This window comes from Salminus brasiliensis, chromosome 5 (genome assembly GCF_030463535.1).
Source record: "Salminus brasiliensis chromosome 5, fSalBra1.hap2, whole genome shotgun sequence".
Lineage (NCBI taxonomy): Eukaryota > Metazoa > Chordata > Actinopteri > Characiformes > Bryconidae > Salminus > Salminus brasiliensis.
Genome location: NC_132882.1, coordinates 43,406,613 through 43,423,695, shown reverse-complemented (window position 1 = coordinate 43,423,695; position 17,083 = coordinate 43,406,613). Strand labels below are relative to the sequence as shown.

At 41.9% G+C, this 17,083-nt stretch overlaps 1 protein-coding gene across 1 annotated transcript; it reads left to right on the top strand.

Annotated features, from left to right (window-relative positions):
* Nucleotides 1-22: 22 nt before the first annotated feature.
* Nucleotides 23-16,019, top strand: g6fl (g6f-like). Its single transcript, XM_072679050.1, has 11 exons — nucleotides 23-176; nucleotides 354-620; nucleotides 2,177-2,212; nucleotides 4,880-5,209; nucleotides 7,830-8,084; nucleotides 11,066-11,143; nucleotides 12,294-12,422; nucleotides 12,572-12,651; nucleotides 12,939-12,965; nucleotides 13,231-13,277; nucleotides 15,920-16,019. Exons 1-11 carry the CDS (start codon nucleotides 44-46, stop codon nucleotides 15,939-15,941), a joined length of 1,404 nt encoding a protein of 467 aa, XP_072535151.1. The 5' UTR covers nucleotides 23-43; the 3' UTR covers nucleotides 15,942-16,019.
* Nucleotides 16,020-17,083: the final 1,064 nt, after the last annotated feature.

Below are 17,083 nucleotides of genomic sequence, written 5' to 3'. Positions count from 1 at the left end.
CCAGGGGCTGTCGAACAGACACCTGAGCAAGATAGGAGACAAAATGATCCAGGTGTTCGAAGACGTGTCGCTTCAGTTCATCGCCACCGGAAAAGACGCGGGGCGGTACAAGTGCCAGATGCTGCAGAGAGACGGGACGTATAAAGAGAGGATCACTCTTCTGGCTCTTGTTAAACGTTGAGTCAAATTCTGTCATTCTGACTGTGTTTGATAGGACTACATGATGTGGGTAGCGTAGCATTGGTGATAGCACTGTATGAATTGGTGTAAATGACACAGATACAGATTGTACTGCACAAGCTCTGGTGACTGTAATCCATCTCCAACAGTCCTCATTCTAAACCTTCTCTCAGTCACTTTAGCTCCGGCTCCTCCCGTCCCTATGAACAGCACCGTGAGGTTGAAAGCTCGGGTTTTTCCCGGCTACGCTGTCGCTGGTGGAACGTGGCTGACGCCTGCAGATGTCCCGCTACTCACCGTAGTTCCTTCTCCGGGCACCCTGCTCACCAAGCTGCCGTGGGTCAACCACCAAGACAACGGCCTCTACACCTGCAGCATCCGCATCAATGGCAAGAGCAGCAAGTCCGAGTACAACTACACAGTGACCGTACAAGTAGACGGTGAGATGTCACACCACACCAAACTAGAGCTGATCTGGCCTGAGGTTTGTAATTGAACCTGGTTATACCGATCCCTAGGACGTTCTGTGCACGAGTCCAGCCCAGTTTTTAAACCCTAAAGCAACTGTAACCCAGTTCGTCTGAACTGGTCTGTAACAGAATTTCAGTCACAGTTCAGTCAGAACCCAGTTGCCACCCAGGTACCAGGTTTCTTGAGAAAATCTGGTACCAATCAACTTGTAAGCTGGCATAATTTAACTGTAGCTCAACAAATTGTTGGTATGGTATAATTTTAGCTCTGCAGATTTTAGACTAAACCCAACTGCAGATCAACGAAATTGAAAACAGTCTGAATCCGGAAAACCTGAAAACCTGAACCCGACTGATTCCTGAGAAAATTAAGTACAGCACATCCTAAAAAGTTAATGAAGTAAAGTAGGGTGGGGGAATAAAGGGGTCCACTAAAGCTCTGAGACGAGCAGACCCAGACGAATGTGTGAGAAATGATGTCTGAACCAGACCTGAGTGTAAACAGCTGAAGTAATCACACCACTCAGTCCAGTTACATCTTCTGCAGCCTTCCATACCAAAGCAAAAGACGCCTTATAAATGAAGTCATCCTGCCTTGCTTTCTCCGAGGGAAGGTGGTGTCAGCACACCCTGGATCAGTGCGGTTATTGTGACTGGGTGGAGAAGGTCTTACGAAAGCAGGCAGGATCAGGATTTCGTCCTTTTAGGCTTTTCCCCTGATTAGAAATCTCCAGGAAGTCAAATTTAACACCAAATCGTCAGGCCCTGGCTTACGGATTCTGTACCTCAGCTGATTACTCAGCAGTGGCTCACGAGTGTGATTAGAAATTAGTTCAAGTCTGCTAACGGAGGCTTGCTATGCTAGCACCACTAAACATGAGGAGACGGATAAATTCATCCCACCCACTATTCATGGCAGCCAAACAAGACAGAGGTCAGTCAGTCCGACGTGACAGACCGACGTTGGCTAGAAGGCTATAAAGCTGCATCCTCTGGAATGATGGATGGTGCTCTATCCAATACTTTTGGGATGAGGTGCGGTGGTAATCATCATCCAACATCCTGACCTCACTATAAGGTCTTGTTGCTGAATGCAGTCAAATCCTCACAGCAATGCTCATCCAAAATCTAGTAGAAAGCCACATTCTTCCCTGGACAGTAGACAGTAGACAGTTACCAACACCCTTTCAGATTCTTCTGATTTCAGAAGAAACAGTGAATGAGTAAGTGTCCCAGTACTTTTGTCCATATAGAGTGGTTTGATGCAATAACACTGCTTGAATGTCTTGTAAAGTTGCAACATGTTGGGTGTGTTGAGGGCCTTGAGGGATAAAGAGAGTTCAGTTAAGGTCATGTGGAGAGGAATCTGGACTGTTTTTGGTGCATAAAACCAAACCAGGGGGAGGGAGGAGGGGTAAGACACAGGGTAAGAGTCCTTTATGTTGGGTTCTGTTAAATAAACGCCATCCACCCTGCTTCTGAAGTCTGAAAAACCACATACTCTGCTTCTCTTATCTCTTCCCCAGACAACAAAGTGGTCTCGATCCCAGGTATTATATACGGTAAGACTTCCACCTCATTCTGACTCAACACTCAAACTGGTTCCTGAACCCATTTGTGATAATCCAAGCATTTCGACACAATCAGCTCCAGCACGCTACACACTTCAGCGCACTCGCAAACTCTCCGGCTCACTCTCCGGCTCACTCTCCGGCACACATACAGGAAGCGCTCGTCACCGAGACGCTGGATCAGAGCTGCTGTTGAGTGGAGTGTGTCTGAGGAACCTTCTTAAAGCCTAAGAAGATAATCCTCATTCTCATGCCTCTGTGTTCTCTATCTCCTTGTGTGACTCTACTTTCACTCTTACAATGCTCTACTGGCACGACTGTCTGCACAACAATGGCGCTAAAACCGCTAGCAGCGCTGAGGATTACTGCGCGGGATTTAATCAAATGATAGTTAGCTACAGCATGGCTGCGTTCACTCCCACTGTCTGCTAAGGTTTTTTTCCCTTTCCTCATATCCATCCATCACTGTCACCCTTTCACACATTTGCCCTCCACTCTCATTTTCAGTAACCTATGAGGTACGTTAGATTTTAGCCAATGACCCAACCCACTCGTTAGTACTCCCCTCATCACATGTAATGCTCCCGACACTGGGAGGGTAGGGCCAGCAATCAGCCATCGCTTCTTTTTGAACTACCGCCAATGCAACGTCACTAAGCAACCAACGCACTCGGAGGAAAGCGCCGGGTCTGGCTTGCAGATGGTCGGGAAGGTAGAGAGCAAGGCTAATTGTGCTCACTCTGGCTCTGGCTGCTGATGGCAGGTACTGTGATCCATATGTTGCCCTTTTCCCCCCAGTTTGGTGCTGCCAATTAACCCACTTGTTTATAGCTCCTCCCAGTACTAGCAGTGACTGGTCCATAGCTAGTAGACGCCTGTGCCAGCTAACATCGCTTTAAGAGTGATGAGCGGAGAGAGCGTCATCTACCCACCCGGAGAGAGCGCGACCAATTGTGCTCTACGGATGCTGAAGGCAAAGCACCATGGCTTTCATGAGTTTCGTACTGGCGACCCCCAGGCCATAATGGCCCCCTAGCTTTTGTAGCAGTGGCTGTATTGTGATTTTCAAATGGGTCATGCTGGATATTGTAGTGAGAAAACATTGATGGTCAGAAATAGATACAAAACTGAGAATTCTGTCCAAAGGATGAAGCTGAGGGATGCAATGCAGCGCTACAGAATATTTTACACAGCATGACAAATACTCCTTTAATGAAAACCAGAGAAACAGTAAGAATGTTCTGGCAATGGAAATGCTCTTTATTAGGCAGCTGGCTCGCTCTGATGGCATGTAGCCCTTAATGCCTGGTGGCTAAGCTCAGGAACTCGCTGCAGGGGGGACAATAAATTCCATCCTAGATTTAGCTGGTGCCGCAGTGACATAGGCAGCTCGATTAGGCTCATCTCCACATCTCAACACACTCAGTTTTGCAGCGTCAAAACATGAGTTTCAGTGCTCTAAAGACAGCTGGCCACCTACAGCGACATCAGGTCACCAAAATTCAGTGTCGGTGTTCAGTGTCAACGTCAATTTGACGTTGAAAAGAGATGACAGCTGACGTTGATATTTATGGGGGTAATGCTAAGTAGCCAAACTCCAACATCTTCCAAACCTCATATGCCAACTTCAAACCATCATGTAGGTATGATGACAAAACCCAACGTCTGCTAAACTTCATCATGTTCACATCCACAAAACATAAAATTCCAACCTTTTAGATGTTTATACTCCATGGTGTAAAGTTAGCCGGGGTTGCACCACATGACTTTACCCCGATTTTAGCCTGGCTGAATCAGTGTTGGTGGGCTCAAGTCTGCAGATTGTTCAGTTGTGCAGTGTTAGAGGGGTGCAGACTCAAATTTCTGACATCTCATTTTCTTGCTTGACTCTGAGTGTAATCCAGTAGTGTTTACTGGTCAGAGTCTCAATGTGAATAGGTCTCCTATTCTGCCTACATGCCGAATACCGAAGCACCATTTCAGGTGGAACTGAAATTAGTATAAGAGGCCATTATTTGCCTCGTAAGGCCGCCAGTATAAGCTGTGCTACTCACCTCCAACTCCCCCTGCTGGCTGTACAGACGGCCATGCTGACTCCGTCTTCCAACCCAAAGGGGTCAGCAGCGCTAAAAATGTCTGTGTCTCTTCGGTAACGCGAGGCACAAGTGTTTTGGGGGCATGTACAGTTCAATTCAGCTACAGGTTGAAGCAGTGTAGCAGTCTTTTATAATCCACTACCACTCTACAAGTCCTGTAGTCTACCTAAGCCTTAACACCAGAGCTTGATGTCAACCCATTTTCGTCTGTCCGACCTTAGCATCCAGTGTCAATGGGTGTTTGCTGCCTGCTGAGAAGGATTATAGGTATACATACAATATGTACAAGGATTATATACCCATAATCCTTCCCAGCAGGCACTGTCATCGTCATTTTGACATCAAAAGGCGCTGGACTCAAACATCAAACGTCAGACAGATGTTGAATGTTGAGCACACAAACACACAGCTCAGTCACCGTCACATGACATTGTTATTATGGAAGCATTACCCCTCCTCTCAGCTTCGGTATCTTTCCCTCCTATGTACACGCCCTTCTTCCTTATCTGCCTCGTTTCCTGACTTGTCTCTCTCTGCTAAATCCTGTCGTCCACCTCCACAGACCCCACCCTCAGCACGGCGTCTCTCTCTCAGTCAGCAGTCACTCTCTCCTGCCCCTCCGTCGACGGCGACTACGTGCGGGTTTACTGGTGGTGTTCGAACTGCCAGAATTCACCCCCAAAACAAGTCTTCCTGTCCGACCGCTGGAGGAATCACGTGGCCTCACATCCAAAGCCCCACCTCCAGCTTCGAGGACCCTCCTCCCCAGGTGCCGGAGGAAACCTCTCCTTTCTTCTGAGGCCTAAACTGGGCGACGCAGGCCGGTACCAGTGTGAGGTCTTCTTGGACGACAAGGTCTTCGGCCAGTCGACGACACTGACTGTTTTACACGGTAAGGGTATAAATAGCACTGTGACCATGGCTGCGTCCCGATTGCGTACTACGCACTAGTACTGTGAGGTATAGACTGTACACTAATCTTAATAGTGCGGGTTTGGCAGGTCAGTACACTTAAATATTACCATACTAACCCGTTTTGTACCAACAGGAGGTCATTAAGTATTGCTATGCCAACATACACAACTGCACTTGCATGGTTAGCCAGCATTGTTTTCTAATAATATAGTATAGTATAGCACCTCCTCCCTTTGTGTTTCGCATTGCATTGTGGGATAATAGTGTCCTTCGTAAGCACACTCAAAAAAGTCTGATCTGATTTGGTAGCTTGGATATTTGGATATTTTAAGACTTTTATAAATACTTTTATATATAATTGGGACAGCCCCATGTTTCTTTTGGCTCATCTCAAAGTTTAGGTTGGCTTAGACCTCCTGCCTATACATAACAAGCCCCCGGGGGGTCCCCGGAATAACAGGTGTGTATAAGGTTTATATGTTTTTACACCTATAGTTGGTTTGGTCCGAATCAGTTAACGTATTCGCCTTGGTTTGATTTGTGCATCACAACAAACCATGTGAGAACTTTCTTTCCTCTTATTGGCCAGACCTGTCTGGGGCAAGAAAGTAAATACAGGAAGAACTACAGGTCCTGTCTTCAGGACTAGTGCTTGAGCAATGGCAGAGCTGGCATTTGTTCAGAGCTGTAGTAATGGTAATTATCTGGGCTGTCCTCCAGGTAAACGCCTGGCTGCGGAAGCCGTTTAGCTCATACTTGTGGAGTACACCTGCTGGTTGGGTCGGATCAAGGTCGGTTCACATTCTAACCCCAAAAACAAAATCGCTCCAGAGTTAGTTTGGGATCGGCTGACTGAGACCAGCTATTCTCAAGGGTCTCGGGGCGGTTGTTTTGGTCGCATCTGAGTGCGATTACTGTGTGGACTAAGAAGTGCAGGTGTGAAAACACCCTAATTTATGAGGCCCTCTATGCAAAACATGTGTTAACATTTAAATGAGAATGCTAACTTTTTATGTATGACCAGTGCACTGTTCGTAATTTCAGCATGTGGACTGAGGTGTAGAGTAATACTGCAGGATTTCACACAAATAAGACCCACATTATGTTCCGTCAAGAGGTCTCCAGCAGCTCCACCATTGCTCCATAGCGCATTAGCAGCTTTTCAACCCGGAGTAGTAATGACGGAGACGCTATTCTACACTCCGTCTCCAAATGAAATTGAGGAACAGCCCAGTGTATTTTTATCAATCTTCAAACATGAGTGCTCAATACGCAAACCCATAAAGGCCATGAAACATGATGAAGCAGAGGCAGGTCATAGAGTAACGGTAGCGTGGTGCTAACAACACACTCATTCATCTTCCTCCAGACGTACACCATCCTGTGCCCTTAGGTTGCCGGCCTTGGGCTCGTTTCATAATTACACAGTCTGTGGAATCAATCACAGATGACCGGCGTACAGCAGCCAATCAGCCGGCTCACCCTTCATGCCACCCCCGCCCCGACTCCCCCTCTGTTTCTCTTATCTTTCCCCCCTCATATCCTCACTTCTCCAAACACCCTCTTCTTCTCCGGCGCCGTGAAGTAATGATTTTTAGTAGGCCTCATTACGGCTGTCATTATGTGTAATTACACCTACTGCCGGTCTCCGTGACGACACGTTACGGCATTGCCGTGGTAACCGGTGGGCTCAATTACGCCAGGATTGATTCAGCGGGGAGCGCACAAAGACAAGACACATCAGTCAAAGCCAGCTCCGCCTGGCCCGCTGCACACCCATCTAATGAATACTCATCATTACTCCCTTGCAACTCCTCTTATTTTTATTTAATTACTTAGTATTTCATTACTTTTTCAATTACAGTTAACCCTCATTACTACGATACACTCCATTTCTTCACTACGAGTAACAGGAGCAACAGGGTTGCCTATGCTTTACAGTGTTGTTCGCACGCCCAACGTATTCCCTACGTTAACAGTGTTGTACACCTCAATGTGACGTGACATCAGCAGCAGACTGACCAGCGTACTGACCAGAATGACAATGACAGCATCCCCTCTGGTCATCCCCTCGAGATAATGGCCATCGTACTCTACTTGTTGACTTTCAACGATGGCCCTTAGCGAAATCAGAGGAAGTTGCAAGGCAGGTCCTCAAGGCAGGTACTCTCAAGCTGATCTCGAGCCATCTTTCGGCCCTGACCTTCACCCCAGTAGATGAAGCATGAGAGGGACATAGAGGCAAAAGGACCCACCCACAGTTTAGATTCAACACAGGCCCTACAAATGTTAATGAGACTACAATGTGATGTCACACCAGCAACAGACTGACCAGCGGTGACCCCTCCTATCATTAGAGATGAAAAATTCATGCCCAGAATGATGTTCTGGATTTTGTTCCAACTGCCTGGGCAGCTCTGAAGGCTTTCTAATGACTGTGTGGGTTAGAATTGGGTGTCCACAAACTTTTGGACCTTTTTATAGTGTATGCATGGTCCAATTCCCACCCATTCTTTTTAAAGTGCTGCTAATGCTAATGCTAATGCACTGGGGCTTAACATGCTTGCTCTCTCTCTCTCTCGCTCTCCTTTTCTCAGGGTATGCAAAATCCTCCTCATCCTCTCTGGACCTGACCTGCGCATATGCCGAGCGCTCTCAGGTGAAGAGGGTGACGTGGACGCACATCAAGCGGCCTAACTTTAAGCTGCCGGTGAGAGCCGTTATAGGCCGTCTGACCATCTCTGTCCCTCTGCCCATCACCCCCAAGACGGCCGGGAAGTATGCCTGCACTCTGCAACTGAAATCCGGGCAAACGGTCAGATATGTGTACACCGTCCCACTGACCCCAACAGGTGAGAGAGGTTTATAATAGGGGCCACTTCTGACCCCTGTTACATGGTTAAATTAGCTTACTGAGGTTTAGCCTGTAAAATGCTGAGGGCTAAATAATTGACATAGACACACAACGTGTACAAAAGTTTGTAGACGCCTGCTCCTCCAGAGTTGCTTCAGAAATCGAGGGTAATGATCCTCCACGCTTTTGCAAAGGCCTTACACCAGATTTGGAAACAATGCTGTGAGGATTTGATGGCATTCGGCTATGAGAGCGTTAGTGAGGTTGGGTACTGAGAAGTTACAGATGATTAGCTACATGAATAAAGTAAATAAAGTGCTGTATCAACTGAAGATACAAACAGGGCATCTGAGCACTTTTACTGGGTTTATTAAACTTAAATAAATACTAAATAAATGAAACAACAACAAAAAGAATTTGATTAAAGCAAGAATTAAGTTGTTTGTTACAACATGAGGTTTTCGATTGTTAACAGTGTAGGTTTCCGAACCTTACCCTTTATACTGGGGGCGTATATGGCATGCTATAAATGTCAAACTGACAGAGAGAGAATAGAGAGAGAGAGAGAGAGAGAGAGAGAGAGAGAGAGGTTCGCTTGCATGTGTGAGCACAGTGTCTACTTAGTCCGTCAAGCCAAGTCAACCAAGCAGACGTGCAAACGCTGCTAATAAGAATGGAAGCATGTAGCCGCCAATTAGCACAATGTCCTTTTCGCAGCGCCAATACAAGGCTGTTCGCCGTCATTCATTTTAAGCAACATTAGCTTTATTGAGTGATCCATTCATTCTAATCCAATCATCATAATTCTTGCCGTAGATCAGGCCTCGGTTCATCAGATAGGTCAGATTGCAAAGACATTTCATTCACTTCCTCAGCGAGACACACCATCAATTATGACCAATCCACCGCCATTAGTATTGATTAAGGCGCCTGTGTTGTACTCGTGCTAATGCCAAGTAGCAGATCCCATGACCAGGTGACTGGAAGTAGCTGGGTGAAATATGGGAGTAAAGTAACTACTGGGAATTATACTGGTTTATAGCATACTACCGATTCTGCGCTCATCACCCCTGCTGGTTTTCATACGAACTGTGGGTCCTACATTTTTGCACAAGTGGGATTGATAGTGGGATTGATAGTTTATTGATTTTCCTTATTTTCTTGGGATGCAAACTCTCAGACAGTGAGGAACGGCACTTTCCGGAGTCATGGCAGTTCACCGTGCGCCACGTGTGGGGTTGTGTGATTGGTTCGTTTTGTCACGTGACTGCATCTGAGAAGGGCTCCTTCTTTGCAGGTGTTCCTGCACGGTGAAATGCCATGACTCCAGAAAGCACCGTTCCTCAATGTATGAGTGTTTGAATCCAAGGGAATAAATAAGGAAAATCAATAAATGGATGAACCACAGTTTGTATGAAATTGTTCTGTGGGAAAGCAAACCAGTGACAATGAGCATCTCCCCCAAACGAGCTCAGAAACATTAAATAAAATTACTTACATTTTATGCTTCGGTAGGTAATATTACTTTATTTTTTAATCTGCTTCAGTCGCTGAAACTGCTTATTTTTAAAAATACACTTCAGTATATGAAATTATTTTGATTTTTTAATCTGCTTTAGTAAATTAATTTACTTCCATTATTTTAAAGTAAACATTTTAAAGTACTTCAGTAGATAAAATTATTTATTTTTTAAAATCAAAACTGCTTATTTTTTAATCTACTTCAGTAAATAAAATTACTTTTATTATTTTAAAGTACTTCAGTAGATAAAATTATTTAATGTTTAAAATCAAAACTGCTTATTTTTTAAAATCCACTTCAGTATATAAAATTATTTCGATTTTTTAATCTACTTCAGTAAATTAATTTACTTCCATTATTTTAAAGTAAACATTTTAAAGTACTTCAATAGATAAAATTATTTAATTTAAAAAATCAAAACTGCTTATTTTTAAAAATCCACTTCAGTAAATAAAATTACTTTTATTATTTTAAAGTATTTCAGTAGATAAAAGTATTCTCATTATTCTTAATCTACTTTAGTAGATAAAACTGCTCCTTTTGTTTTATTTTACTTCAGTAAATAATAAAAAAAATAGCTACTCCAGTAAATAGCATAACTTAATTAAAATAAAAAAATACTCCAGTAGATAAAATTACTTTAAAAATAAATAAATAACTCAAGTAAACTTGTTTAGACTAGATTTCAGAGGATTTCACTTGCTAAGATCTTTTTTGCAGTGTATACATTATAAGTAGTAATAAATGTGGGGGTGTTCTAACTTTCCTCATAAAATAATTGCATTTTGTAAAAAATTGTAAACATTTTATAATTGATGTTTAAAGGCATTTCTTCAGCTGTATGTATTTAGTTAGACTACCCTCATCTTTTAGTATTTTCTTAATGAAGATCAAATGTCCAGATGTTGAAATATGTTTAAAAAGACAAAGATTTTAATGAGGTGCTCTAATTTGTTTAAATGACTGTTTGGGCTCTTGTTGTCAAAGTGTTTATAGGCCCTTGAGTTTAGAATTCATGGAGGCATGTTGTGTGCTCGTCTTCCAAAGATGAAAGCACGTGACCCTGGTTATTACATCAACACATACACCAACATTGCAGCTCTGTCTGAATGCATGATCTGAGCCCAAACCTCATGCAAATCCAGTTCAGGCGTATAGCCGCATCACAGACACTGAGGGAAATTTGACTGCACTGAGGGAAGCAGCATTACATAAGAGCTCTCTCACCTCCACCCCCTCTGTGTTTGTAGATGTCTCTCGCTCAGCCACTAGGCCGGCTTTTCAGGTTTCTCCACTCACACTAACCTGCTTGTTTGTCATCTTCAGGAGGAGCTTTTTGGAACATTAGCTGCTTCAGAAGAATAGCTCCAGGGCACAGAGGTGGATTTTTCTTTTTTTTATGAGGAACACAGCAAACTAATCTCAGTTTCTACTTTCTGCCCCCTTCCCCAATAAAGAGCGACCTTGCTGTGGGAGTGAGCTGCCTACTGAAGCCTCCACTGACTACTACTCAGGCTCTCCACTGCCACCTGCTGGTCAGTGCTACACCCTCACACCTTTAACATTTTACCTACCTCAGGAATCCACCATCACCTCTACTGTAGCAAATCAGCCAAGACATGTTGGTGTCTAAAGTTCACTACTACTTTAGTTTTGCACTGGAGCTCTGGGGCTAATGTAGCTAACGAGTAATGAAAGCTAATAGTGACCAATCTAGCACTGTCCAAACTGCATGCCTTAACCATCACACCCTCTCCTCACACTGTGCCGAGTCATTAAAGTGGCTTGCTCATGTGTTTTCCGATACTGTAATCTATAAACATGGTAAAAAGTTCACACTAGATGATTGGACCTCTGAGCACTTCTGTAAATTGCTCCGGACAAGAGCGCCTCTTAAATGCCATAAACAAAAAAGCCAGTGTAGCTATTTGTGATACTTTTGTCTGGCTTCTGTATATTTAGTATATTTAGTTCTTTAGATTTAGTATATATATATATATATATATATATATATATATATATATATATATATATATATATATATATATATGATGGTATATTTTTATGTGTAGGGTATTTCTGTATATTTAACATATTTACTTTTGTATATTTAGGATAGCATTTACTTCTGTGTGTTTAGTATATTTACTTTAGTGTATTTAATATGTTTCTGTATATTTAGCATATATATATTTACTTTAGTGTATTTACTTTTGTGTATTTCTGTATATTTAGCATATTTACCTTTTCTATATTTCATATATTTATCATATTTATTTCTGTATATTTAATATATTTCTGTATATTTATTTCTGTATATTTATTATATTTCTGTATATTTATTTCTGTATATTTAGTATTTTTACTTTTGTATAGTTAAATATATTTCTGTATATTTACTTCTGTATATTTAGTATTTTTACTTTTGTATAGTTAAATATATTTCTGTATATTTACTTCTATATATTTAGTATTTTTACTTTTGTATAGTTAAATATATTTCTGTATATTTACTTCTATATATTTAGTATATATTTACTTAGTTGAATCAGGTGTGTTTGAGCAGGGAACCCCCGACCTGTGGATCACCTGGTCTGGAGCCACTGACCCTGACCATTCACTCATTACCTCTCTCTCTCTCTGTCTTTCTCTCTCTCTCCCCCTTTTTCCTCATCTGACTTCCAGAGGACGTCAGTGTATCAGAGCCATCTGCTCTTCTTTCCGCTCTCTCTCTCCTCCTCTTTGTGGTACCCGTGGTTGCCGTGGCTGTCGGGGTGTTGCTATGGAGACGAGGCTGTTGCGCCTCTCGTCGGAGTGAGTGCTGCCATTTATCTTGTTTTTTTTTTTCCTTCCAGTGTGTCCGCAACTGATCTGAATACTGTCAGTCATGATGGACGGAGGCTGTGAAGTGAGCAGAATTAATTCAGCTGTGTGTGTGTGTGTGTGTGTGTGTGTGTGTGTAGATGTAGATGTGGAGCGCACTCTTTCTCACTACTCTGGAGAAGTGGAGAACATCTATGAAAACCCTGAGGATCTGAGACAGGTGAGTTTCAGTCTGACTGATGTGAAGGTTACCCAGATCTATAAGCCACCGACGTCTGTAAGATCAGGGCTGGTTGTGCTCCTATAGCAGTGACCTATGCAGTGGTACAGGCGAATATCACTGAAATCTTTGGAATCTTTCATTTACAAAAAAAGTGAAAGAAAGGATCTGCCAACTTTATCAGTGATCACCTTTCATATCAATCAACATCTGGTGTGTATTCCTACCTCCACCAGTCACCACCACTCACTGTCTCGTCCCCACCCCCCTCTCTTTCCCGCCCACAGTCGTCTCAGCATGGTGCAGTGTATATGGTGAGTTCTCGAGTGTGTTTTCTGTGTGTGTCAGAGGCTCATACCACAGCTTCTACAGTCTGTTGAGTGTGTATTGCATGTGTGTGTCGGTGTACGAGTGTGTGTGTGTGTGTGTGTGTGTGTGTGTGTGTGTGCGTGCCTGGCTGCCCTCTTTGTACTGTCAGTCTTGCATTACCAATATTACCAGATGAGCGACGCAAAACCTCCACCAGACCATAAATCTGAACTCCTCTCCTCCTTCTTCATCATCCCTCCCCTCCCTCAGGATCTCAAGCCCACAGGAGAGACGGATGTGTATAAGGAATTAGACAGGTGAGAGATGATCGGTGCAGGTCACAGAAGGAGCGCTGCTGCTGCCCCCATCAGTCCATTAATCAGCAGACTAAATTAAAGGAGCAGTACAGTATCTGAGTTCAGCTTCGTCTCTGTCTGCTGTCTCGGTGTTGTACCGTCGATTAGCACAGACGGCGATTTTAGATCTTGGGAAAGACCAGAAAACACGCTGACTCTGAACTCACTCATAATAGAAGCCAGTGGGCGGTTGCTGAGGTTGGCGCAAGTTCAAGCTTGTAATACGTGAAAATGTAACATTACTTCTAATGTAGAGCCATTACACCGTACCAGTTACACAATAGTGTACAAGAGGGAGTGCTGTACTGTGAGATTCTGTGCTGTGGGCACAAGGCCGAAGGTAGGTCAGCACCAGTCATGGTATTTTAGACCACAGTATTTTAGATCACAATTTTCAGACAATGAATGTATCTAATAATACAGGGGTAAGGATGGGGCAGAAATTGTCATACCAAATCTTTTCCTATGATGTTTTATTCAAATTTCGGTTCCACTGCAATTAAAATATTATTCATTTTCTCAATAAATGTGTAATAATAATAATAATGATAATGTTTGTAACCATTTGTGACATTAATATATATGTTTGGTCAGTTTGTTCAAATTGTAAAATGTATGTCATACAGAGCCTTTACAGTGACATGGTGGTTGTTTTTAAAAAGGCAATAAGGCATGTCCAGATAATATATCAAGACCACTAAAACAATATGTTGTGGCCACCAGATACTATATGGAAGTCATGGTGTAATTTAATGAGGCCACAAGATAATCTGTGGAGGCCACAAGATACTACACCGTAATATATTGAGGACAATGATGTATATAAAAATGATATATGGAGGTCATGAGATAATAATATTGAAGACAAAAAAATAATATATTGAGGCCACAAGATATTATTCTCAAGCCACAAGAAGGTATATTAAGGCTATGAGGAAAAATGATGGAAAACACAAACGCGATCTCGTAATTATGACAAAGAACATCTTGTGATTTCGAGAAAGTATCTCATCATTATGAGATATTATATCAGAAAATCTACTTATCCAGCTTGTTCGTTTTGTACGAGAATGGGCGGGGCTAAACCTTGTAGACTGATGAATAGGTGGATATATGTAAATGTTTTGTTTTTTAGGACATCACAAAAATGATATAATAATACAGTCATGGTGTAATTTAATGAGGCCATGAGGTAATCTGTGGAGGCCACAAGATACTACACAGTAATATATTGAGGACAAAGATAATAAAATTGAAGACAAAAAAAAGATCAGATTGAGGACACAAGATATTATTCTCAAGCCAATGATGGAAAAGTATGAGATATATTGAGGGCAAATAAATAATGTGTTATTATGAGATATATTGAGGGCAAATAAATAATGTGTTATTATGAGATATATTGGGGGCAAATAAATAATATGTTCAGGCTCAGAGATGATATAGGGTGGTTACAAGAGACTGTACAGAGGCCGTGAGATAATATATTGAGAGCAAAAAATAATAAATTGAGGCTGCGAGGGTTATTGTTAGGATTGGGGTCAGGGTTAGGTTTAGGTGTTGGGTTTAGGTTAAGGCTGGGGCTAGTTGTGTTAAAATGCCTTACAGAGTTCTAATGTACGAAGTCCCTTCAGCCACATGTTGGTTGTATTTAATAAGACGTGTCCAGATAATAAATCAAGGCCACTAAGATGATATATTGAGGCCACCAGATACTGTAGATAATATAGAGATAATATACTGAGGCCATGAGCTAATAGGGCCAACAGTCTCCAGAGTTCGACTCCCTGTTCCAGCACCCTGGGGTGCGGCCCATACTCGCAAAACAGATATTATCTGAATGTGATTCAAATACGAGTTAAGCATTTACAAAGCATCTAAAGGGGGCTAATCGATTCTTCAGAAGAGCAGTCCAGCGAAAAATCTGATGAATATATATTTGATCACTGACTGTTTGGTACAGGCGAATCGATGTGGGTGACTTGCTTTAGTCAATAAAAACAAAAATACACTTCTCTACACAGCTGAACTGAATTCTAGGCTCGCTTAAAAGTTAAACACAAGGTTGTTCACGCTGTTTTGTAGATTCTTTGGTAAACAACGTCTTTGTGTAGCTTTTTCATAGCTTTTCTAATGTAAATAAATGAATGTTTAGGCCTGTTTAGTTCACCAAGAAGTCTAGTGTTTGTTAGCAGTGTTAGCTTAGCATCTTGCATCTGGGGTCAGTGATCAATTACATTTTGCTGATGTTTTTACTGATTTTCCTGGCATCCATGGCAACCAGAAGGTGACAGATTACCCCCCCCCCCCCAACAAATTCCAGCTTAATTACGGCTTAAAATACAAATAGGTTTGACACAAGGAAGCATGAGTTTTTACAGAAATGTGTTTTGCACTGATCGAATTGATCAGCTGCCCACTGGCTTCTGTTATTAGTGAAAAATTCATTAATTTACAGTTGAGGCGAAAGCATAGACATGACTTACCATGATAATCAGGGGTATGATCAGGCATCAGGTGGAGCTTAGGCTGAAAAAACATTGCAGAATACATGAAATATTAATATCCTTATTCATTTGTGCATGTGTGTCTTTTTGTTCCAGATACGACCCGTGCTGTGGTTAAGTTTTCTCAAATGGACGAACACATGATGGCCATTAAACAACAAAACAAACAGAAGTAAAATGATTAGTTCATGTTAGCAGGCAGGTTTTTTTATATCTATTGAAATGATTACTGTATATAGTGAATGATAACTGTATGCACTGATTAAATGATAATCAATCATCAGTCTGAGTTTTGGCTTTATTACAGTTATTTACCCTGTAGAAGCTTCTAATGTAGAACCGTGCCGCACACTGAACGGATCACATGGTTTTGGGCCATACATGGAAGCCTCATAAATCATAAGACTAAACAAAAATCCTGAAATCAAAGACTTGTAACTTGTAACTTTTTAGTATTAAAAATGGTATTCCTTAAAAAAGGGTTCGAGTGATGGCAATAACTCTGTATAAATGTACAACACAGAACTATATGGGTGCTTAAATGATGGGTTCTTTATATGGGTGGAAACCCTAATGAAGTGGTTCTTAATAAAACTTGGTTCTATAAAGCACCAAAAGGGATTTCTCAATTGTTACGAGTCGAGAAACTCTTTTTCAGTACTCTATAAAAGCCCTTTTTCTTGCAGCTGATAATTCATCACAGTTGTCTCCAGATATCAAAAGCAAAGAAACCTCTGTAATACAGCAGAACAGTCTTTACAGGAGTAACACAACAACCAGCCAATCACATCTTCATGACATCTCAGAAATTTAAACACACCTGCCCATGGTTCCTCTTAACCATCAATAATTTAACAGTAAACACATTTTATGGAGAGAACAACTATCCAACTGTTAAGCATGGGAGTGGATTGAGAATGCTGGGGGCTTGTGTTGCAGCCAGTGGCCTGGAGGGAAGAACGTATTCAATAAAATGCCAGCAAATTCTGGAAGGTAACTGAAGATAAAAAAAATGATAAAAGTTAATGTAAAAGCAAACCCAAAAGAAAGCATCAAAAAATAACAAAATACTTTCTCAAAATAATGCAACAGTGTCTTAAAATAATGGGTTTCTCAAAACAATGAGAATTTGTATTGAAATAATGAGAAGATTTCTCCAAAAAATGTACACTTAAAGTGTCTTAAAATAACAGGTTTCTGAAAGTAAAATCAGTTTGATACAATGTGAAAGCATCTCAAAATAATGAAAGTTTATCAAGA